This window comes from Scophthalmus maximus, chromosome 4 (assembly GCF_022379125.1).
Source record: "Scophthalmus maximus strain ysfricsl-2021 chromosome 4, ASM2237912v1, whole genome shotgun sequence".
NCBI lineage: Eukaryota > Metazoa > Chordata > Actinopteri > Pleuronectiformes > Scophthalmidae > Scophthalmus > Scophthalmus maximus.
In genome coordinates this window covers 18,331,663-18,355,941 of record NC_061518.1, presented here as the reverse complement: position 1 = coordinate 18,355,941, position 24,279 = coordinate 18,331,663, and the positions used below count along the sequence as shown (strand labels likewise).

Below are 24,279 nucleotides of genomic sequence, written 5' to 3'. Positions count from 1 at the left end.
CTGGCTTAGCTATGATTAGTATTAGTTGTGTTTGTCATAACACCGCATTCACTACGCTTTACTTTATTCCATCTGAAGCATGACTCACACTGCTTCTGACAGTTTAAGAAGTGGGCATGCGAATGTTTGTCTTAAAAGGCCTCAACTATCTGGCAGCAGCTTTTATTGCCCCTGGGCTACTAGGAAGTTAGCAGAGGTTCATGTACACACAAACACACGCCGTGACTCATGTTTTCCCCATCAGACTCCCACTAGTTGTTGCACTGACTTTGTGAGTTTACCACACTCTTTGATCACGTCGATGACTTTGATCATGTCAGTTTCCTGTCCTTTGATCGCACTCGCACAGTGTTCTCTTACACACTCATATCTCACATCACACATTAACATCATGATATAAATGTAGTCATTCATTAATATTTTTGAAATCATTAAGAAACAGCAAAACAGCTTTCTCCTACTTTTAAAAAAAACAAAAGAAACTCCCGAGCTTCGTCCTCGGATCATGGGACAGTTTCTCTCAGTTAATCATATGCCGTGTGTCTGATGCAGGTTCCTCAGAGGAAAACTCAAACAGGCTACTTTGACCTGGATTCCTCTCTGGCTGGATGCAAGGGTTTGCCTTGGGCCTTTGGGAAAAGGTACACATTTTGTCACTGCAGATCTGTTTGTCCACAAATGCAAGGTGAGGGAAATTTCACAGGCTCGATGAAGTTTTAATCTCTGTTAAAGGACAGCTCTTTAATTTTGTTTTACGATTTTGAAACCTACGGGTTTTTCTCACTAGCTATGTGTAACTGGAAGCAAGGAAAACTAGGTTTTTATTGTGTTTAAAGGTGAATTATTACTATTAGAATTACCAAGGAGCTTTAGTAGAGAAGACCAACAATTGGATTTAGAAGAGCTGTGTGTGTGTGTGTGTGTGGGGGGGGGGGGGGGTGGATCAGACAATAGGAGTGTTGTTCTCAGTGGTAAGGGTAGGTCACTCCTGTTCTGCTGAGGATTCCTGTCACACTGCCACCTGCTGAAGCTCGCCTGTACTGTGACTGAGTGTAGAATCACACGCATTCAGCTCAAAATGGCAGACAGATATCGTCGACAGACTTTTACAGCTCCATGGCAGTGCCTACACACAGCAGACGTGGGTGGCAGCTCAGTGCTACTTTAGATGAAGCAGATGTTTTAAATAGTTTGTTTCTAAAGTAATTTCAGCCAAGGAACAATTTCTGCTTCCATACACGATTCTCTCTTTTTTTTTGTAGTTTAAAAGATTAGCTTGATTAATAAATACTGTATGTGACTAAAGATGTGTATGACCAATTGACACCAATTAAATTTTTGTCTGCCTGTTCCTTCATTGATTTAAGATATTGAAGAATAACTCAAATATTTTGCGATGGCTGATGGCGTTTAGTTTACAAATAAATGAACTTCAGTGTGAGATCACTGCATCTCACCCAGGACAGAGGACACAGTCTGCCATACGAAGAATATTTGTCATGTTAGCACCTTAGGAGGCTCTTTCACACACCACACACTGAAAACAAGTCGATCAAGTGTTTGCGTTTTATCCCTTCAGGGTGTGTCCAAAGAGAGAGGGATACACGGATGAGTCACAGCAGCTGTTCAGTGCCAGCGCTCCACCTGCCAGTCTCAGTCTGCTGGGAAACTTTGAGGTATAATCCATAAACCCACTCAAACTCTTGTCTTTTATCATAGCTCACCCTTTACTCATTTAACCGAGTTCAACCGAATAGTCACAAAGGGAATTTGCCTGCCACGCCTCTTTAGTCTCACCAGACAAACTTGCATTTGCGAAACAATTCTGGAAAGTTAATTTTCCATTTCCGGGGTGTTATCAAAGGTGGCACAGCACAGTGCTTCTGGACACAATTGGATAGACCTGCAACCAATTAGAGCAATCGAATTGCGGAGCAGCGCACACACAGACCACAGCATGAAAAGAAGGGCTCTGACAATGTTACATCCATATGTCTGTGATTGAGTGTTGCTGTTTTTATAGTAAGAATTTGGCAGTTAATTGTTGTTTTTTTTAATGCAGTTGTAATCACATATTTTAACAGACCTCTTCACGTTGGCGGCATCCATCTTGTCAAGTCAGGTCAATTTAATCGTAAAGCCAGTTTAAAAACAACAGATGAGGAGAGGTGCTACACTGCTGAAATAGGAGAGATGAATAGAAAGAAAAATCAGCCAGGAAGACAACAATAAGTAAAAGAGGTTGTTAACAGAGACCCTTTAGCAGAGCTCCTCTGTCAGTAATCATATCAAACTTGCCCCCATTTAAATAAATGGTTGTGATTGGCCTGACCTGTCAAGTCGAATTGAAAACCATAGTGGTGAAAAATAAAAATAATGAATGTGCTTAATTGAACTGTGCTTCTCCAGGAGTGTGTGCTGAACTACCGCCTAGAGCCTTTGGGGACAGTGGAGGGTTTCGCCGCAGAGGTCGGAGCCAGCGGGTCCTTCTGCCCCAGTCACCTCACCTTACCTGTGGATGTGACATTCTACAGTGTCTCTGATGACAACGCTCCCTCACCATATATGGTGTGAAGACCTTTTGCAGTCAATCAATACTCAATTCCTATTTTTTTCTATTGTGCATGACTGGGCCTTGGGCTGAAAGCTGCATCTGCAACTGCCCCTATTTGTTTGAGCTCCCGCGTGTGTTTGTGACTTGATGTTCTCATGTTATCTCACAGGGTGTAATAAACCTGGAGTCCCTGGGGAAACGGGGCTACCGTGTCCCTCCATCGGGAACCATTCAAGTGGTGAGGAAATTAATATAGAAACACAAAGTGTTTGTGTCATGGTGGCTGAAAACAAAGAGCAGATTAAACAGTGACAGAAAGAAAGGGAGACCCCTAGTGGTTGTAGAGGTAGACTTATTATAGTACACCAATTCAACGCCTTTTTTAAATATGTATTTGTGGTCATTATATTTATAAATATAACATTTATTTTCTTTTATATTATTTAATTGCAATATGGGGATGATATGTACAGTATGTACAGTCTTTCACAGCTTGTGAGGTTGCTGTTCCTTCTGTGAAGTTATTTAAATCTGATCTAAATCAAGCTGTGCTCTCTGGTTGTACCACTCAGACCTTATTCAACCCTAACAAGACGGTGGTTAAGATGTTCGTTGTGATGTACGACCTACGAGCCATGCCAGCTGGACACCAGACCTTCTTACGCCAGAGAACCTTCTCTGTCCCTGTCCGCCGTGACACAAACAATCAGACCAGCAGGAAGTCCCTCAGCCTGGGCCAGGGCCGCACCTTGCGCTACCTTGTTCACCTGAGGTCAGATGGCTGTCATTTTGTCTCTGTCCTATCCAGCAGCAACGAAGATTTTCCTCCTCATTCAGCTTCTCTGTCTTGTCGTCTGCCTCTCCCATCCCAAACAGGTTCCAGAGCTCGAAGTCTGGGAAGATCTACCTCCATAGGGACATCCGTCTGCTGTTTTCCAGGAAGTCCATGGAGGTAGACAGCGGTGCTGCCTACGAGCTCAAATCCTTCACAGAGTCCCCCATTGACCCACCGTTCTCTCCCCGCTGCTGAGGCCTGACTCCTTCCCTCCTTCCTCCGCCGGGCAGGCCACTACTGAAGCTTCAATCACACCTCGATGCCAGCGATACTCTTACTCAGCCTGTTGGGCTGTGGCTTGTATTTGAAAAGAGGTTTATGGACAGCAGCCAACCAGACTTGCCTCCCCTGCTCCGGAAATCTTAAATAACCTCTCCTCTATCACCCAGAACTGACAAAGGGAGGCTAGGAGCCAAGAGGACTGATCCAACATTGTACAAGGTTTAACATCTGATTAGAGAGGTAGAGGTTGGGTCAAAGGTTATAATTTTACTTCAGAATCTGTTCTCCGTGTTAACAGGGCCTTACCAGATTTGATAGCTGATTCCTTTTCCTGCTGTTGTTTGCATCCCCTCCACCGTCTGACTGGAGAGTAGAGACCAGTGATTGTCTACAGAAGCAGTTAGACTCTTAAAATGTTCTCCAAAAGGTTCAGGCTACTTTGCTCCTGTTTACTCAAATCAAAATGCTAATTTGACTTTATTTCGATACAAAGAATAAGTGTTTGATTTCTTCATGAATGCAATACGAGGCCCTGTTTATGGTAAAAGAGTTTGTTATGAGTCCTTGAAGATTAGCTCGATTTTAACTGAAGGTGAACTCAGCTTTGACCCTGTGATTCAGAGCTCGGAGCGTGGGGAGTGCATAAGGAAGAGCGTGTACCGCGTTGGCAGACCGTGCTGCAACATCATCCCCTTGTCGAAAAGAAACATGCATACCATGGACCACTAAAGAAGTCAAACAAGCAATCAAGCTCGATTCAAACGGAAGCATCACAGCAGAACATCAGAAATGCACTGTGGATTTTTTTTCTCTCATAACTGGAAAATGAAACAGAAAATAGTAATATTCTAATACTTTTGTACTGTTACAGAACCACTTTATCGGAAGTGTTGCAATAGAAAGACGTAACCTTAGTTTAGTGTTTACACATTCACTTTCAGTTTACTTATCATCAGTTTTATTTAATATTTAAATTAATATTTCAGTTACTACTTGTGACGTTTGTCATGCTAAGATGATGTAGTGCAAACTGTATATCATAGTATGTATTTTTGACATTAATATTCAAATCTGAAAAAATATATCTATATATCTTCTAAAGCAAACTTGAAATCTTCTGTCTGTTTTTAATTTTCCAACCGTGTCACTTCATCTCCAAACACAGTTGTCACACAAAGGGTTGGGGAGAGTGGGGTGGGGTTGGGTGGAACAATAAAACACAAGGACCTCTGTTCAGAAATGAAGCATCCAAATATCACACCTGCTTTGTGCAAATAATAATCTGCACCATTTCAAAGCTGGTGAGAAAAGTGCAAATGAGGAATCGTGACAAAGTTAATACCCACACTCGTCGCACGTGGTGGGAATAATGGTTGGGATGTGACAGCTGCTTTTCTGCTGATCAAAGCACTGGCCACTAGGCCTTGACTACGTATATAATGGTCTTGTGAAACACCACTGTAGATACACGAGAGCCATCACAGTTAATCAGACCTATTAGGTAGGTTTGTTTTTATACAATTGTAGCAGTGTGCTCTATAGAGACATCATAAAGCATTACATGTCCATTATGTCAACAATTGTATAAATCAAATAGTTTAAATTACAAGAGGAAATGGACCATGCAACTGAATAAGGAAAAAGCCATTTAAAAAAAATCTACACTTAAAAGCAATAACAGGAGGTTTTCTGGTCAGTCTCAGTCACAAATGTTTCAATCTGTCTTGCAAGTGTGTTGGGCACGATAAACCTTAGAAACTAAAACAAGATATACTAAAATATTGGTCTCATAACAATTTTGTCTAGGTGTAACACAATAGTTTATCCACAGGCAAATTTTAAATGAAAAACAAACGTATAGAACATTGTCAAATCCTTATCAAAGCTGAGGGAACTTCCTCATTAACCACACATCCATAGACTGGTAGATGCTGAACATATAAGAACATGAGAAAAAATATTAGCCAAAACTGCATCCACCAAAATTATCCACAACCATAAGCAAGATAACTTTCATGCTCTTATCACTGGGTGGTGAAGTAACAGCTAATGTTCTGTTTCACAGTAATAACCATTCATGCTGTAACACCTGGAAAATACAACCACACAGCAACCCACAGTATTTAACAGCAGTAGGTGGTGGTGGTCATTGGACTTGGTGGTCTCTGCTACGGTGGCCCTGAAGTCCAAATAACTATGACAAATGGGAAAAGAGCAAATCGAAAAAACTAAATTGCAACGGGAAATAAAACACTGGGGCAAATCAAAAAGCACAATGGCAAATCAAACAAGAAAATAAACTGTTATTTTTTGTCTTTTTTGATTTGTCGTTGTGTTTTATGATTTGCTGTCTGGTTTTCCCATTTGTGGTTGTGATTGTATACATCATTTATTTTTTCTGCATGCTGACAGCCTGTGGCTCTGGTGTTAAAGTGTCTATGTCACACCAACTGCATTGCTGCTTAGTCATCCAGTGGCTATAAAGCACATTAATGAAAGCAAAGAATAGGCCTAGTGCTCAGTCTCTGCCTCAAACACTCAAACGTGTTTATATGGAAAAAAAACAAGTAAGAAATATGACCTGGGCCTTTGCTAATCTGTGCAGGTTTCATCATCCTCCAGATTTGAGGATTATTAGACTGAAACCTGGATTCGTGTTGCAGCACAAGGGGTCTCACAGCTGATCAGCACATTACGCAACGTCAATCAGATCCCAGCGTGTGCGCGCGCGCGCGCACTCACAGAGCAAGAGTGTCCGAACGTGAGCGCGCTCGGTGACTCCGCATGTGACGTAGTACTTCTTGTGCGGGAGCAGCGGGCGCTCGGCGGCAGTTGTATGGGTGCGGGAAGGCAGAGCCGGGGGTTAGTGGAGCACTCGTCCGCCTAGTGAGCAGTTCTCCGGTCTGAGATCGCGATTAATTGAAAAAATGTCGGGGGACAACGAAGAAACGCACACGGCCGAGGAGACTTCGGTGGACGACAAGGTAACTGCGCGGCGTTGAGCAGCGGCGGCGCCGTTGACGTTGTCGGGGCTAACGTTACTTAGCGTTAGCTTCTTCGCCCCGCGCTCGTCATTTCTTTTTATTTTTTTTTATTTAATTTTTTTTTCCATATTAAACCAAAGCCAGCCACCGAGCCCTGGCCACTTCTCAACCCGTGTAACCATATCGCGTTAGCGGCCAGCCGGACAGACGTCCGTGGGATGCAAACAGAGCGAATGTGTCCGGACGGTTGTCGTGAATGTCAGCGGCGCCAGCGGCTAACGTTAGCAGCTCGGGCTAGCTGTCATGACATTCACACACACTGGCGCAACGGTTAGCTCCGCTGCTAACGTTAGCTCCGCTGCTAACGTTAGCTCAAGCCAACACATATCTGCGCTCTGGCTTCAAGGCTTGTTGCCGCAGGACGACCCCCGGCGCCATGTGGTCACCGCAGTTTTGTTTCCCCGTGCTCCACGGCCACGCAACCCCCAGCTCCTGGTGACGTCCACGATAACATTTTAGCAGCAAATTCTTTGGTCACTGTTAAACCCCAGCAGACCGCCGAGCCCAGTGGACCCTCACAACCAAGCGGTCATCTGAACCCTTGCTGATGCTGATTTGAGTCGCCGTTTTAAATGTGGGCAGTTAAACATCGTTGCACATGTTTTGTTTAGACTCATTGGGTTTTAGCAAACGCACGCATACGTTTTTCAAAGGCCTTCTGTGGACCATCAGGTTATGTGTTCACTGCAGTGCCGTCAGCTGATCAGATATTTCACAGGGACCCTGGAGGCACCTGGTGAATGTGCCCTGTTGTTGTACAGTAACCGTTTCTTTTTCTTCATTTTATCTCAAAGCCTCATGCTTCTGCTTGTTCTCAGGAGGTCCAGGACAAGCTGATCAGTCCCGAGAAGGCAGAGGAGGCCAAACTGAAGGCCAGATACCCAAATTTAGGACATAAGCCCGGAGGCTCTGATCTGCTGCGCAAACGCCTCCAAAAGGGGGTGAGTTGTCTGTTGTGTTTGTCTGCTGAACAGTCCGGCTTCACCTGAGGACACTGACGTTTTTGTTTCGTGCCACCACACTCCGTCGTCGGGTTATCGGGCAGTTCTAAGTTAATGCTGCTTGATAACTCCTGGTCCACTTGTCAGACCATTTTAAAGCATATCACAGGAGTAGAATCAATTTTTAGAAATACTTGTCGCAGTCAAAAATGTTTCAACAAAGCCATACTGTTATAACCTTCATGGTGGCAGTGTTTGAGATAGATATGCCTCATATAAACCATAAGTAAAAATACCAAGTATCACTTGATGGTTGAATTACACTCTGTTTTATGGCTTTGTGAAACCCCCTGCTTGCTTTGCTTGCCAGTGAAAATGGGCAATTTTCAATACTTGTACTCATAAAACTGCTCCGATACTACAGTATCAGATACCACTACGGCAACATAGCGTCCTCTGGACAGTGGAGCAGGTAGGCGGCATGAAGCACAGGAGGAGCAATGTCAGCAATGGCACTGACTGAGCATAATGTTGCTACCAGCACAAACTATACAGTACATGGAAGCAGCGACTCCACAAATTCCAAAGGGATATTTCTTCTTTCAAGCAGGGGCAAGTACTCATAATGGTACTCGGTATCGGCTAGTAGCTAAATGTAAGTACTTGTACTTGGTCTAAAAAAAAGAGGTATCGGTGCATCCCTAACTCTAAATATGTTTATCTTGGCAAACAGGCTTAAACACTGTGGCTTTAAAGTGCCCATAGAGTTTTCTTGTAAACAGATGTTACGTTTACATTCAGTCATTCTCACCAAAATGTATTTTCTGTATCCTTCAGTAATAAACGATGAATGTGTTTCCTTAATTTTTTTAATTTAAATAATTAGCAAACTCAGTTTTTGTTTTTGTTTTCAGATCTTTGTTAACTTGCTGACAGACCATTGTGTATCCCGTCACCTGCCTGTCCTTTAGTGTGTATGATATTAACGAAACAAGGACCAAAACAAAAACCACTCATAAAATAATTGCCTAATATATTGGCAATACTGCATACTGAAGATACAGTTAATTTCTCAATGTTATTTGATTTTTTGACATTAATAGCATTGTATATATTTACTTTATTCTTTTTTGCATTATTCACACTTTGAATAATAAGAATACATTTTTTACAGTTCAGTTTTAAGATTAAGTTTTATGTCTCTCTACAGCAAAAGTATTTTGACTCGGGCGACTACAACATGGCTAAAGCCAAGATAAAGAACAAACAGTTGCCAACAGCTGCACCAGAGAAGACCGAGGAGATCACAGGGGACCACATCCCCACCCCCCAGGACCTGCCCCAAAGGAAACCCTCCCTGGTGGCCAGTAAACTGGCAGGCTGATGCACACGCAGCCTTGATATCTCCTGCAGCACCTCCCAGCCCTAAGCCTCTCCACTCAAGCCTCAGAGCTGTAACATTACCTCTCCCACCCCCCACCCCTCCCACAGTTCCACCTGTCTGCCCCCACCCCCCCCTCTCCTCGACAAGATCCCACACCTATCACACAGTGAACTGGCTAGCTGATACTTTCAAATCCTGTTCATTTCAGTTTTCCCACTTGTCCCTGTCTCTACCTCCTGTATGTTTTCGTCTCTAACTGACTGCCCTTCTGCCATCGTCCTCTTAGCTCTCCATTGTCCTTCTTTTATTTTTTCATTACTTCCATGTATGATACACTGAAAGACAGGACATCCATGTGTGATTGTGACAAGCGGACTGTGACTCTTCTGTACAAAGGATGGACGATCGATACCACAGTGTAAACTGGTCGAAGAGAAACGCAACAAGCAAAAGCTATTTTTTGTGTGGTTTGGAGGGCTTTTGGCATAGACATCAGGATTCCATTGTGTGTGCGTGTGTGCGTGTGGCAGACGTCAGCCTTTTAGAAAGTTAAATGTCAGATTTGTATTATTCACTGTATGTCCTAACTCTAAATTATGCTATGAATATGCTTGAGTGATTGACTGAGTATAGTAATCCAGAGGCCAAGCTCAGTTTTGTTAATACGTTGATTGTGAAACAAGAGGGGGGAGCGATACTAAAAGACGGCACACTGAAGGCCAGAGTGTCATAAGCAACTGCATGTGTGATGCAGGGCTCGCTCAAGGCAGACTTCAATGGGCTTCAATCAAACTCATGAAGATGCCCTGAAAGGACATGTAACCATGCCGGAAAGCTCGGGTGCAACATGAAATCTCTGGGTGGCAGAAATAAGGTTTGTTCAAAACATCTTGAAACTAATAATTTCTTTGAAGCGAGAAAGAGGAGAGGAAGTTGTTGTCGGCTTCAGTCTGAAGTGCAATGTTGAAAGTTGCACTGTATTCGTGTTGTGCCAGACATTTCAGCCTGAGAGGTCGACAGTCCTTTCCTTGGGTCAAAGTTTATAGTTTCAAGTTGTTGTGAAGGACTCGTTGCAGTTCTTGTAGAGGGTAGCATAGAACACGGGACGTGAAAGCTCAACTCCTGTTAGTAGGGACCAGTCTTTGTGCTGCGTGAGAAGAAAAAAATCTGTTAATAAATGTACTGGGAGCATCTTTTGGCACTGGGAACAAAGAGTCTAATGAATTGTGTTCAGATTTGGGGGCAAACAATCTATACTCATAAGTGAAAGTAGTTTTATCTTTAAAAAGTTGTCCTCGGCCCTGTGTAGTGCTTTTCCAGGGTCCTCGCTGACTGGATGAAGTTTACCTGTGATGTGGTCAATCTAAGCTGGCACTACATCCGTCTGAGCTGTGCATGTACGTGGCTGCCCTGCTGTCACTTAATGCCATTTTGTTTTGTAAATAAAATAGTTTTGCACAAATGTTTAATTTCCGTGTCGTGCGTGTTATGTTGACATAGTTTAGGTGTTTTAAGATGAAAAGTCCCTGTTAGTCGTTGAGTACAAACATTTCAAACATGTTGATTATTAATTCCATTTGGTGGTAAATTTACCATTTTGAGCCATTATTAATGTAGTAAAGTCCAGTGTCCACTTAGTAAAGTCCAATGACACTTAGATTTTTAAACGACTGATTAAAATTATTTTTTATGACAAAGTAAAACATTAAATAATGATACTTTTTTTGGGATCAATTATTTATTTCATGTTAAATTGATAAAAATTAAGATTTTAGATCACATAGCACATTCATTCATCTCAGGAAACAGGAATTAATCGGAAGGCCTGGAAGAAAGCAAAAATAAATAAAGACAAAAATCACTGTTGAACACCTTGACAGGCTCAGTAAAACAAAACAAAAAAAATCAACTTTGAGTATCACAATGGAGCCATTTGCACAGACATTGAAGTTGGATTATACCCATTCCACATGTTTGCCACATTAAATGGTAAAAAAAAAGGGAAATTAATTATTTATTTTTCTACAGAATAGAGGACAAATTCCATGTGAATGTGAATGTACATGAACGTGTTAGTTACAACTGCAAAATGCACAAACTTTTATAGAATATTGTTTAGTTTTTTTTATCTTATCAAAACCGAATTAAATCAAACAAACTCATAGTGTAGACTGCGAGGGCCCACAGCAGAGGGCCCTCGCAGTCTACACTATGAAAAGCTTTGTTTATTAAAGCGAGGGTGGAGATTGCAGCGGTGCTCGCTAACTGGAAGAAAACAACATGAAATACAGTATATTTTACACTGTGCGGTTCATATTGAGCTCATGCTGCTAAAGAAAAGAGAAAAACACATGGTATTAAGTTTTTTTATAATCGCTTTTTTATTTTCAAGAACTACATCGTTTGGCGTAGGAAGACGAATCTTTTGTTGTTGTTGTTGTTGTTGGTGGTGGTGTAATGCGGCCTCTCGACCACCAGGGGTCGCAGTTTCCCGGGCAGCAGCAGCAGCAGCAGCAGCAGCAGCCCCTTGTGTTCGGCTGAATCACTTCATCCATCGTACCCACAATGCAAAGTGAGACGCCGAAACCTCAGCAGCAGCAGCAGCAGCAGCAGCAGCCTTCTTGAAGCAGCGTTTGGGGTTATCATGGCGAGAGGAGACGCATCTTCCCACTGAGGCCCCGCAGCGACAAAGGATTTCTCCCGCCCGCCCCGCTCCATGAGCACAGGCGCCGAGTCCCGTGCCGACCCGTGCGGGGACCTGCCGGAGCGTTAGCCCCCGTCGGAGAGAGGACGCAGCCAGCGGCCCCGTCATGGCAGCGTCCGAGCTGTACACAAAGGTAAAAGAAAACCCAAGTGTGCGCCTGCCCGTTGACAGGCGGCTGCTCGCACACCGGCCCGGCGCTGCGGCCGTGTGCGCTACTTATGTTTGTGTTTGTGCACCGGACGAGCGGAGGGCTCGGTGCTCTGGCTCGGGAGCGATGTGTCCGTCCGCGACAGCGGCCCCGCAGGAGGCGGAGGAGGCGGCGGCTGTGGATGAATGAAAACGCGCCTGGAGCCGGTGTATAAATAGACCTGTGAGCTCCGCGCAGCGGCGCAGCAAAGGGAGAAAGGAGACAGAAAAGAGCCGCCCGGTCAGTCTCCTGTGTGGATCCGCACACGACGCCGAACCAAATCAGCTTTATTCATCTGGTGTTGTTTTGTCTATTATTCGTCACCTTGGTTGTTCTCCTCCTCTCTCGCCCCCCCCCCCCCCCCCCCCCCCCCGCCCTGCACTGGTAGCTAGGGGGCTGGTGGGATGATGCAAAGGCGGTGCCAGCCATCATGGAGGCTCCGCGCTTTCGACGCCTTTAAAAAGACCTTCACATCCGGCTCCAGCTCGAACCTGTGCGCCCATGTGGCCGTTTGCGAGCCCCTCGACATTACTGGTGTGACTTTTGTCCCTCTCGTCGTCGTGCGGGATGTGAGCCGTGTCCTTCAGGTCGGGCACCGCCGAGAGATGCTGCGACCAGCGTCAGCATCCTCCTCCTCCTCCTCCTCCTCCTCCTCCTCTCAGCATCCGGGACGTTTGGACCAGCGGAGGCCCCCGAAGGAGGAGAGAATGTGACTCTGCTGCTGCTGAGCAGGCCTGTTGCACCGAAGACTCACAAGGTCATCAGTGTTGTTGCTGCTGCTGCTGCTGCTGTAGTTTATCTATGGCTGCTCAATGTGAAACTGAAGATGGTGTGTGTGTGTGTGTGTGTGTGTGTGTTTTTGTGTGTGTAGGGAGGGAGATGAGTCACCACCCTCCTCTGTGACAGCAGCTCGTTCAGCTTGAATAAAGGCGGTGCTGGTGCAAAAAAACACCGTGTTATGGTGACGACTGCCACTGACATTTCTTTTTTAAAATCTGCACCAAAACAGAAACAATGCAGTGTATTTGTAGCGTCCCCCCCCCCACCCCCCATCCCCTGCTGTCTTTAGTGCGTTCTGAGACAACTGGTCAAAGGTGGTGTCTTTGATCCAGATGACACAGATTTGAACCCCCTCTCACCAAATGGCTCCTGGGCTGCAGGTCTGCTGCCGAGTCCGGCCTCTTTAAGGAGAGGGGCAAATAAAAAGAAAAACAAGTCGCGTGTTACCAACGGAACTCCAGTAGCGTTTGGCCCAGGCTGCTAAATGTGCTGCTTCTGCTCGGTGCCAGCCATTAATTTGTCCGCCTCATTCCGTGAGGATCTTGTCGGACTCGGGGTTATATGGTTGTTACTGCAAACACTTAGGATGTGTGTGTGTGTGTGTTTGTGTGTGTGTGTGTGTGTGTGTGTCAGCGTGGCTGGGAAAGCCAAAGTTAGTGAGTGCTTTGAATGGTAGAGTCTGTTTTAGAAGTCAGCCTCTGATGTCAGACCCCTCTCTGTGATTTACTTTTCCGACACAGGGGTAGGAAACACTCTGCCCTTTGTGTGTATGAGTCAGCCTTATAGAAGCTCATTGAGCTGCTTGGCCAAACACACACACACACACACAGAGCATCGTATATATATATAACGGTGCCATGTAAGAAGGAGCGGAGCTGGAAGAGAGGGAGGATATTCTCCTGGAAATGGAAGTGAGACGATGCTCCATTAGATGACTCGGAGCTGGAAAGGCTTTATCCACACATACGTTCAAGTTTCAAAAATGACATACTGCGTTTAGAGGCTTGTTTTGCTGTTACACAACAAAAGGACATGTGTTGTATTTTTTACTAGATTCTACTAAATCTCTAAAGTGAAAGTTTAGAATCAGTTTTTCTAATGATTGAGAAAACGTTACAATCCCAAACGGGGAAACTCATTTGCCACCAAACCAAGCCGTACAGACAATTCGTTCGTAGCACACAACAATTTCAGCCACACCCAAATAAATAACACAATAAAAAGCCACCTGAGACAAGATTAGCAGCGGAAAGGTGCTATGGATCCAGGCCATGGAACACAAATCAATCATAAACTATACATTGCACTTTGGGTCGTACAGGGCTGTGGCTCAGGAAGGAGAGTGAGTCGACTCATCGGAAGGTCGGTGGATTCGATCCTCGCCTCCTCCGCGATATTCAACCCGAAATGATCTTGATGGTTGTCTCGTCAGTGTGCGTGTGCGTGTGTGTGACAATTTTGAATGTCATGCCATGCAGGGTGAAGCGCTGTGTGTGAGCGCGCCTGCCGTCGTCTGGGTGGTCGGGATGTTTGACTGTTTCAAAAAAGAGAGTGATAAACTGAACGGTCCGTTTCATTCATGACTGAAGTGAGATAAAAACACCTTTAAGTGAATCGTGAAATCTATTAGTAATCCACTACTAAATTTAAACACAACTATTTTGATGATCGATTAATCGGTTCAAGTAGTTTTTTTTATGCATTTCAGCTTCTTGAATGTGAATATGTTCTGGTTTCTTTGCTCCTCTGTGACAGTGAAACCGAATATCTTTGCTTTGTGGACAAAAACAAAACATCATCTCGGGGGTTTGGACCTAAACAACTAATCAAATACCGGCAAAAATGATCCGGATATTGATCGTCGTGGAAAATACTCATTAGCTGCAGCCCTGATATCATCGGATAAACATTATCTACTGACTGATGTCTTTATACATTTCATATTAGACCTTGTGGGTTTATAAAGATATAGATATGTAGGTGGACAGTTGGGCTCTGTGCGCTGTAGGTGTCACCTCAACCGCATGAGGTGGTGAATCTTTCATTACATATTTCATCTCCTCGGCTCTAACGTCGAGCATGTGCATTCGATTACCGAGATAACCTGGTTAAAGTAATTGCGCAGTCATGTCGTATATGCTCCGGCGAGCAGCCACTGCCTGTCCGACGCAGACAGACACGCCGAGGCGGATGGACACGGGGCCGAATGTTCACGACTAAATAGTGATTCCAGGTTTGTTTTTTTTCTGTCCGTCAGTGTTACGGGGTCGCAGTCACACGTGTGTTGTGGGGAGAAGCCGGAAACAGAAATTAGTTTCTGAAGTTAGACTTCATGTTATTTTTACACAGACTCCACAAAGACTCCTCTTGAATGCTGACACGCTCGTGTGTGCGTGTGTGCGTGTGTGCGTGCGGTCCGTCACACTGTTGTTGTTTGTGGTGGTTTGTGGGAAAGTGCTGTTTGCGCGCTGACTGCTCATGTGATCGAGGAGGGAAGCCCGGGTATGTGATCGACGTCGGGGATGGCCAGTCATCTGTCGCGGGGCGAGGAACTTTGGGGAGGTTCAGTGAACACTGCACTCACAATGGGACGGTCTCATCAGTTAGTGTCTGGTCTTGTGGCGTATGCGCGGCTGGAAGCGTCCAGAAGACCAGCAGACTCACAGCATGAGCCAGAGGCTTGAGAAGGAGACGAGATGAACCGGGAGTTGGAGTATATGTTTGTCGAAGTAAGTTCTTGCTACTTTTTAAGTCTTTGATTTCCAATCCCTGCCCTCCATTAATTGGTTTCGTAGATATGTATCAGTACGCTTTAGGGGAAATTGTTGAGGAAGTATCAAATTAAAGAGGCTGCTCCGGGGAAGAAGGAGCTACTTTCTCTCTTTAGCTCAGTCTGTGCGCGGTTATCTGACGAGTGATCGTTAAGTTCTGGCCTCGAGTTTGGCGCGGCGTCTCTCCGACGGGGGAACACGGAGCCCCAGTCCTCCTGACACACCCTTCTTCAGGATTCATCGCTGCAGGGAAACTCTTATGTCACTCAAATCAGAAAGGGCACTGCAGAAAGTCCGCATTTGCGACAAAATCAGATTTGAGACTCAATCTGAGCAACAACAAAGTCTTTGTTTCAGTTTGTCAAAATTCAATCAGCCTATAATGTGGTATCACAGCCGTACATGTAGATACAGGGCTGTACGCCTGTGGGTGCAGAGGCTTGTGCTTGTTCTGTAGATCATATGAATCTCTTTCCTGTGGTTTGCTGTGGCGTGCTTTTGGTGGACTAGAGTTGTAGCAATAGAGCAAAGTGTCGCTCATTCAGGGCCCGGTTTGAGATCTAAATTGAACTCTGACCAATTTATCCAATTCCAAGATCAGTCCTTTACTTTATACTGAACCTTTCACTGTCTACGGCCTTTCCCTGTGCGCATGAGGCTTTAACTGCGTTAGTGTGGCGTTGGCCGGACTTAAAACATAGCAGAAGCTGCTCTGCCGAAGGCACCGGCAGGTCAGACTCAAGCAAACCCCACTGTGTAAGATGTGCAAAGTGGAGGTGACATGCCGCAAATCTCTGAAACCATTAAACCAGACTTTGCAGATAAACGCTACCTGCGATCCGAAACAAACGTGACGGGATGACGTTTTTGCCTTTCCTTGAGCATCAGTCCTCAGAGAATCTCTTTCCAGGCGAAGTTGGTACTGTAACTGGAGTATCCTTGAATGACCACGACATGGAATCAGATCTGAGATTGAGACCTTGGGAATCAGAATTGAATCCATTGTGTCTGATTGCCAAGGTTTTCCGCCGACTGTCTGCGATGAAACAAACAAAGTCAAGAGCTCTGACGAGAGGGTTCTGACGTCCCACGCTCTCGTTCTCCCGGCCTGACATACAGTGACCTACTGTGTGAAGGTATCGGCTCTGAACGAACTAATGTGATTAGCTGCGGCGCAGCATCACAGCTTCTTCGAGACGCTGATCCCTTGGCGATCCCGCGGACACGATGGCACGCTGCCCCGTGCCGAGGGGTTGAGGAACATCACCTGGTGTGGTGAGACTATGGAGGCCCCTTCCACACACACTCTGAGCTCCCTCAAATCTTGGCGTCATGCTGCGTCTGCCCAGCTGAGCAGAAAAACAGCAGATCCTCACATGAGGGGCATCATGTGACGATCAGTCTGAGACTCCGCGGACCGTTCTACTGGGAATATGTGGGCAAGAGCACTCCTCACATTCCACCTCATTCCACCCAGATAGTCGCCTCTACCAGTTTTGTGTTGTAGAAGGTTTTATTCTGTTTCCACCTGATGGTCTTTTGTGATGTACCCTAACCCTTCACTCTAGACGTTCATTCTTCTGTGCAGCTAAAAACAAACAAACATGATTTCCCTCCCTGGACGATTTAGTTCGCCACAGCAGAGGAAACGCGGCCTTTCTCATTATTCATGGAGGGTTCATCTTCATGGGTAATGTGTCGATCACGATGACACCTTCTTCATTTTTGTTGTCTTGGCGAGAATTTGTTGGCAGGTTATTGTGCAAAAATAACAGAAGTGCTAATTCAAAGCCAGAGAGACTTTTTTCTTTTGAATCGGCGCAGAAACGATGCACACGATAAATTTGAAGGCAATTTGGAAGTGGTTCCCACGAAAGTGGCCAGTTGAAGCATGTATTAAGGCGGTCGCGAGTGCGACCAGTTGGAGAGAAGCCCGTGAGGGGTCACAGAGGGCACAGCGGGCCGGGAGCACTGCAGTCCGAGAGTGAAAGCTCAGAGCTCCGCATTAGCACGGTGAAGCCTCTCTAATCCGTTGACTTTGTGCAGATTTGTAAACACTTCACTTTGCCCTGAGTCACAGCTCTATATCCCCAACAACACACATATACAGTGGTGTTCGTACACACACACACACACACACACACACACACACACACTCCCAATGACCTCCAGACCTCACTCATCCACCTGTCCTTCAGCAACAGGAGCGACGTGACACCCAGAGGTGTTGCAGCATCATGAGCAGAACATGAACACGACTCCCTTAGCACCTGCCAACGTTTGATAAATTCGAAGATGTCCAGTCCGTCTTTATGTTCACAGATTACAACCACTGTGGGGCTTTGGATGGACTTGCATCTTTTGTTAGTAGCACATCCTGTTGTTTTTCTCTCCTCCCGTTGGATGCCGTGGCTCAGGGCGAGAACCTTTCGTCGTCGTGGTCGCCGTCGTCGTGGTCGTTGTCGTGGTCGTGGTCGTGGTCGTGGTGTTACAGCTGCAGCAGCGGGAACCTGCAGCCATCTGCGCACACCTAATGAAATCGCGGTGTAGTTGACTGGAATAAGATTAGCCAGACTTAAACCCTGAGCTAGCCTAATCAGCTCCCGAAATCCTTTGTCTCAGTCAAACCAGGATCAGCATCCGCCCGGCGTTGCCCTGTACCTTCAGGGGCAACCCGCTGACGGCTCCTGTGAGGGAGGACGAGGTGTGCGCAGGTGATTATTGCCAACGTTCACAGTCCAGTGTTTGAGATCGAGCAGTATTAAGGACAAAGAATATTTGTATTATTATTTTGCATTTTGATGGAGGAAATCGCATCTTGTTATTGACACTAATTGACATTCATTTTTTTATTTTCATCATAGCAGTGCAGCTCCAGTCTTAGACTTTGCCCCGTTTGAAGAGGTTGTTAAGTTCAAATATGGTGAAAAGATGCCACAAAGGTGGTGATTTGTTGTATTTCATTTTCTTATTTTCTTATAATTAACGAGGCCATGACTCTGGTTAGTAACTTTCAAAACCATGAAAATTATTGATTTCCATCACAAAGAGTCTGTTTATCAAGCAAAAATGACAAATATTTGCTGGTCCTCGCAATCTATAAAATGTGAAGATTTGCAGCCTTTTCTCTGTGAATATGTTTGGGTTTTGGACTGTTTTGGACTACAGCAGGATTTATTTCCTGACATTTTGAAGACCGAGAGATTAATTGGGCCAACAGTTAGAAAATGAATCAGAAATTATAATAATTGTTCGTTGCAATTTCGTTATGGTAAATGTTGGATCTTTTTTCTTTTTTTTTACCTTGATCCACACTAGGTCCTTAAATGTTTAACCTCTCATATAGGAATCTCTCAATCTTGAGGAAGTTCTGTAGTAAAGTGCTGGAGTTTCCCTTTTTTCCAGCCAAATCAGAAATCACTTGAGTGACAGGAGCGCACGTGTGTGCTCTGTGCGGGATCACACTGAATAATTTGAAGAGCAGCTGTCGCTGACTGGCTGCAGACCAGAGCTGAGGAAGGTGTTTCATTGTTTTCATGTATTCTCTCCTATGGCGTGCTTGTGTGCATGCGTGTGTGTGTGTGTGTGTGTGTGTGTGGGGCTTAGTTTCATCCTTCATCTCTCCTCTGTTTTCTCAACCCAGGGGAATTGGTTGTCTATAAATATTATTCTGCAGCTGCATTGTATCCTCAGGTTCACACACACACACACACACACACACACACACACATGCACGCAAACACCTACATATTTCACACATCACTAGGTGTCAATCCTAAATTAGTTAACACTGACATATGCCGCCAATCAGCACATTGTGTGTGTGTGTGAGAGGATGATTATCAGGATCATGAATTTTGCTCAGTAGCACAGTGATCCCATCATGTGTGATGCTGCTCAGAACTAGTCACTATTTTTAGCCTTGGTCCTCCCCCTCCCTCCCTCCCTCCCTCCCTCCCTCTCTCCTCGTTGCTAGGAGGCTGGCTGCTGGGACAGTCTCCTGAAGGGACCGAAAAGGTGAAAGGACTAACAAAATGGTGGAATGGAAGGAGGAGGGAGTGTAGATTTTATTTCCTAACTTACAAACCGTTATGAGTAGGGCCAGAGCACATTTGCAAATTTGAGCTGGGACTTTTTGAGAGACGGAGAGAGAGAGATATCTTATCATCTTAATTCTCAGCATCCAACAGTTTCAAATGTATTTTGTGTGAACTTGTCACTGCTCTTCTGTGAAGCTGTTGAATATTCAAACACGACTCCGTGTTTTTCATGGCTCCACAGCTTCGACATCCACTTGCGATACCCGACGACTGAAAATGACAGAAGCTGTGAAATGTCTATCATGTCTCAATGGCTTCTGAGCAGAGCAGTAAACGTTACTGTCAGTTGTTGCTGTTTGTTGCAGACATTGGTCCTCTCTTTACAATGCAGATTCACAGTTCTTCCTTGAATCCATTGCAATCGCGGGGGAAAAGCAGGTCTTCTATGTGAGGATGTTGGACCTGACAGATCTGCGAGCGTTTGTGTCAAACACACGCGAGGTTGTGATCTGTGGTTTGATCATGCGGGCTGTTCCTGGGGGTCTCCGCCTTTTACCTCTTTAGCTGTTTGTTCTGGAACTCGGCCCACACGCACTCTTGTTCTTTCTCTCTCTCTCTCTTCATGAAGCTTTGACGAAAGTTCAAACAGTAGACCCCTCCCCCGACGTTCTGCCTGGTTCCTTCACGAGTTAACATTGGTCGTGAACTCCTGATTCTTTTCTCTCCGTCACTTCTGCGTTCTCATGATGTCACTCCCTCCACTCACAATCCCCTCACCACCATATCTGACCAACGAGCTGTCTGCGGCTTCTTGCCGTTCTCGAAACTTCATTGCAGCCGTGGTCTTTTCTGGCAGCGTTCCTTGTGGACAAGGCGGTGATCAGATGCTGCTGTGGATCTTCAGTCGAAGCTCTGGTGTTGCCCCTCGACAGCTCTCTGGTAAAATCGGGTCTAGACGTCTAGATCCAGGTCCTGGTCTGGAGTTCAAGATGGCAAAAAAGATTCTATCTTCTAATTCTTGGTCATCTATCCCACCGGCCAACATCTCTCAAAGCTCTTCCAGGACAGTGGGCTGCCAACGCTCCTGCGCCTCTCAGGAGGATGGAGGACGGTCCAGCTTCTCTGTCCAGACCGTGGCCTGTCAAAGACGACCGTCGCATGGTGGCAGGCGTATAAATTCAACCGTATACATATGCATTAGTGAGAAAACGTATCACGGCCTGTGCTTTATAAAAAGTCCACGAGTCTTCTCACATAACACCAGAGAACATCTCTCTCTCTCTCTCTCTCTGTCTCTGTTTGTCTGCACAGCATGTGTCCAATTGTACTGGAGGGGCCGCGTGAGAGGACATTAGTCCTCAAGTTAAAAGATTCAATATAAAAATTGATTGCCAAATATTCTTTGTTGCCCATTAATATAGCTGGGCGACCCGCCCAAGTGAACTCTCCGTGTGGGAAACACTGGTCCATGGTGTCAGATTGTATTTTACATCGCCTTTTCTACTTTGGAGGAATATACCATATACACTATTGTGATTGTTGGTGTTTTAAAAAAATTTTTTTATTCATTTGAAACATGTCTTTGTGTCTCTTCTTTCTTTTCTGTCACTCAGTGTCAAACCTCGACCACACTGTGTCTTACCTAACCACACTTTTTGTTAGATGTTCCTGCAGGGGTGGAGAGAGAAAACCTGGGGGGGGGGCTTGCAGAGGTTTGAAGAAAAATCCTGTGACTCTCAACACTGTCAAATACCTTTTTCGTAGGGCTCCAGAGCCACACAAGACAACTGGGTATTCGAAGAAGTTACGGAGAAATATTCTTTGCGATATCTGCACGAAACAAAGGTTTTCACTGTTCTTGAATTCCTGCGCTCCTCTGTTCGTTCTCTGAGGCTGTAGCTGCCATTTCACACCACCGCTCCCCGTAATAGAGACGCAGGCTGAGGGAGTGACGCGCAGGGTTGGTGTGGCCCGGGACGTCGTGATTCAGTTGATCGGCATGGCGGAGCTGCGGGGTCTCGCCCGCTGTGCTCTACAATGCGGCCTTTCTGTCGTGAGCCCGGCGGATCGTCATCAGGCAGTTCACGTGAAAACGAGGCCGCAAATAAGTCGTGAAGCTGTTGTTGGTTTTCCAGATAGATGTGCTCATCATCATGTGCTTCCTTTGCCCGAGTCCTCGTAAGAAGATGTCATTTTAACATTCCTGTGGTAGCGGTTTTACGGATGTGCTCCATTTTTTTGCTCATGTTTGAAATGAATGAGACTCGTTTTAGTGAAACTCCTCCTACATCTTCAGATTATTGGACGTTAAGACTGTAAGTCCTGTAGTGCTGTGGGTGGGAATGTGGGCTGGTGTGCGCGCTCTTATACTTAGTATGTCCTGTTACACAGTTGTGTTCCTGGGTGAAGCAGATGAGCGCCGAGACACTGGAAGTCAAAAGAACGTGTCAGTTTCAATGGCTTCTTTTGAGCGTCTTATCCACTCACAATATTCATTTTCTCTCTTTCTATTTTACTTTGCTGTTTGAATCTTAAATGATACGTGTAGGGCTGCAACTAATGATCATTTTCATAATCGATTAATATGTCGATTATTTTCTCGACTAATCTGATTAGTTGTTTGGTCCATAAAATGGTGAAAAATATTGTTCGTGCTTCCCAAAACCCCCAAGATGATGTTTGGTTTTGTCCACACACCAGAGATATTCACTTCACCGTCACAGAGGAGCAGAGAAACCAGAAAATATTAACAATTAAGAAGCTGAAATCAGAAAATTTCGACTTTTTTCCATAAAAACTACCAATCAATCGATTATCAAAATAGTTGCCGATTAATTTAGTGGTCGATAACTAATCGATTAATCGATTAACTGGTGCAGCTCTCGATACACTGTATGTTGTAATGCTGTAAAAGAAATTCATTGCAAAAAAGGTTTGATGGTCAGACTTTATGTGCAGGTTAAAAATAACCTTTTTTTTCCGAAATAGGCATTTTCTCATTCACGTCATATGATACATTTTCATGTGGTGAGTGGTCCAACACACAAAACGAACACAGACATGTCAGTTTAAGTGGCTAAAATAGTGTTTTATGTTCACATGCCTCTTTTAACTCTTATTTTCATTTGCTCGCGTCTTTCCCCTCATGTAATGTCGAATGTAAGAAAAACAGCTTCAGCTGCTGCTGGATCACTGACTGAGCTCTCCACTCGGGCAGTGCAAACACACACACACACACACACACACACACACACACACACACACACACTATCACTATAAAATTTCAGGCCGTTGAGGACTTGTGACTGGAGGTAATCAGCTGATCGCAGACATGTGGAAAAGCAGCGATGAACATTGCCGGTCACATGGCTGAGGAATCCAGCTCAACAAATGTAGATGCACGCACACACACACACACACACACACACACACACACACACACACACACACACACACACACACACACACACACACACACACACACACACACACTTCTAAAGGTATAGGAGTATGCCAGATGACTCTGTAGCAACTGGACGATCTGACATTAAAAACCGTGCAGCTGGTACAGTATGTGAGTGTGTGTGTGCGTGTGTGTGCGTGTGTGTGTGTGTGCGTGTGTGTGTGTGTGTGTGTGTATGTGTGTGTGTGTGTGTGTGTGTGTGTGTGTGTGTGTGTGTGTGTGAACTTAGAGTTATGACAACACAACATCCTTCTTCCGTTGTTATGACCTGCTATTTGCTCAACATTTCGTTCCCACAACTCCCACTGACAATTACAAGCCATGTGCTCATGATTGTGGAGACACAGAAGCCAGTGTTTTCTCTGAGGTCAGACTGTTGGTAATGGAGAAGAAGAAGTATCTCTCATGTCATCCTTCTTTGTTAGTTCAACTGATGTGCAGTCAAATTGAGTCAAATAGTATCTCTGCTGGACTGCTTGGACAAGCAGATGGACTAGTCTGTCACAACGGGATCCTTTTAAAGAAATTGGGATTGTCAATAAACGGTATAAGCTCAACCAACACGAGAATAGCATTTGGAGTGAAGATGTAAAAATGTCTGCATCGCTGTTTTTATTTCTCAGGTGCTGTATCGTGTTTTAAAAGCTAACCACTGTTTTCCCCTCTGTCTCCCAGCGCGCTCGGGTGTGGATCCCCGATGCAGAGGAGGTGTGGAAGTCTGCTGAGCTCAACAAGGACTACAAAAATGGCGACGCCTCCCTGGTGCTCATGCTGGAGGATGGAACGGTGAGGATCACTGGATGGATTCGTGCGGCATTCATGTGTTCCTCAGAGTTCCCAGTTACCTGAGATGGGGAAGTTGCTCTTTTGACCGCAGTGTATTTATTTGCTTTGAAGGCAGAACATTTAAATAACACATTGAAATCATGATTTACTGCCAAATAAATATTTTTTTCTAGTTAACCTAGGTCACTGCATACACCCTTTTGCCAAAAACAATCATGTGTAATATGTGGATTTGCACATTCATCAAAAGTTTCCAACATTTACTTTTTCGTCCCCCATGTTTGTGTGTGAACATCATTTTCTGACTTGAGGCGGCGTCCGCATGAATTTTCCCCGTCGCTCCGACCCCACATGAACGCACCATGAGGATGGGAGGAATCAGGCTCTCGCCCTCTATTCCCTTTCTTTCTCCTCAGCTCCTTTGTGTGGCTTGCTCTGTCGCTCTGCGCCTCATAGACACTTCAAAGCCGCGCCTCATTAGTGGCTATTGGTTTTACCATTAGCACTTTCCACAAATGAGACCTGGTTGCAAAGATGCCCAAAGGAGCATTTTTTTATGTATAGTACT

At 45.1% G+C, this 24,279-nt stretch overlaps 3 protein-coding genes across 13 annotated transcripts in view; all 3 read left to right on the top strand.

The window, feature by feature from the left end:
* The window catches only part of fam214a (family with sequence similarity 214 member A), a 29,804-nt gene extending 25,087 nt beyond the window's left edge, over nt 1–4,717 (top strand). Inside the window, exons 7-12 of one of the 2 annotated variants that reach the window (XM_035627795.2) lie at nt 553–641; nt 1,580–1,676; nt 2,410–2,568; nt 2,724–2,792; nt 3,127–3,326; nt 3,431–4,717. In XM_035627795.2, the coding sequence (XP_035483688.1) occupies nt 553–641; nt 1,580–1,676; nt 2,410–2,568; nt 2,724–2,792; nt 3,127–3,326; nt 3,431–3,584 (768 nt within the window). In that variant the 3' untranslated portion in view covers nt 3,585–4,717. Of the gene's footprint in view, nt 1–552; nt 686–1,579; nt 1,677–2,409; nt 2,569–2,723; nt 2,793–3,126; nt 3,327–3,430 lie in introns of those variants that run through there. The other variant, XM_035627796.2, reaches the window with a different exon arrangement.
* Nucleotides 4,718–6,399: 1,682 nt separating this feature from the next.
* On the top strand, nt 6,400–10,449 carry LOC118302554 (cAMP-regulated phosphoprotein 19). The gene is made up of 3 exons (XM_035628784.2): nt 6,400–6,595; nt 7,474–7,596; nt 8,807–10,449. The coding sequence occupies exons 1-3, from the start codon at nt 6,539–6,541 to the stop codon at nt 8,978–8,980; spliced, it is 354 nt and encodes a 117-aa protein (XP_035484677.1). The 5' UTR covers nt 6,400–6,538; the 3' UTR covers nt 8,981–10,449.
* Nucleotides 10,450–11,359: 910 nt separating this feature from the next.
* Nucleotides 11,360–24,279, top strand: part of myo5aa (myosin VAa) — a 49,085-nt gene continuing 36,165 nt past the window's right edge. For 5 of the 10 annotated variants that reach the window (XM_035628487.2, XM_035628479.2, XM_035628481.2 and 2 more), the window contains exons 1-2: nt 15,227–15,380; nt 23,601–23,711. In XM_035628487.2, coding sequence (XP_035484380.2) covers nt 15,348–15,380; nt 23,601–23,711 — 144 coding nt within the window. In that variant the 5' untranslated portion in view covers nt 15,227–15,347. Of the gene's footprint in view, nt 11,818–15,226; nt 15,381–23,600; nt 23,712–24,279 lie in introns of those variants that run through there. The other 5 variants (XM_035628488.2, XM_035628485.2, XM_035628486.2 and 2 more) reach the window with 2 other exon arrangements.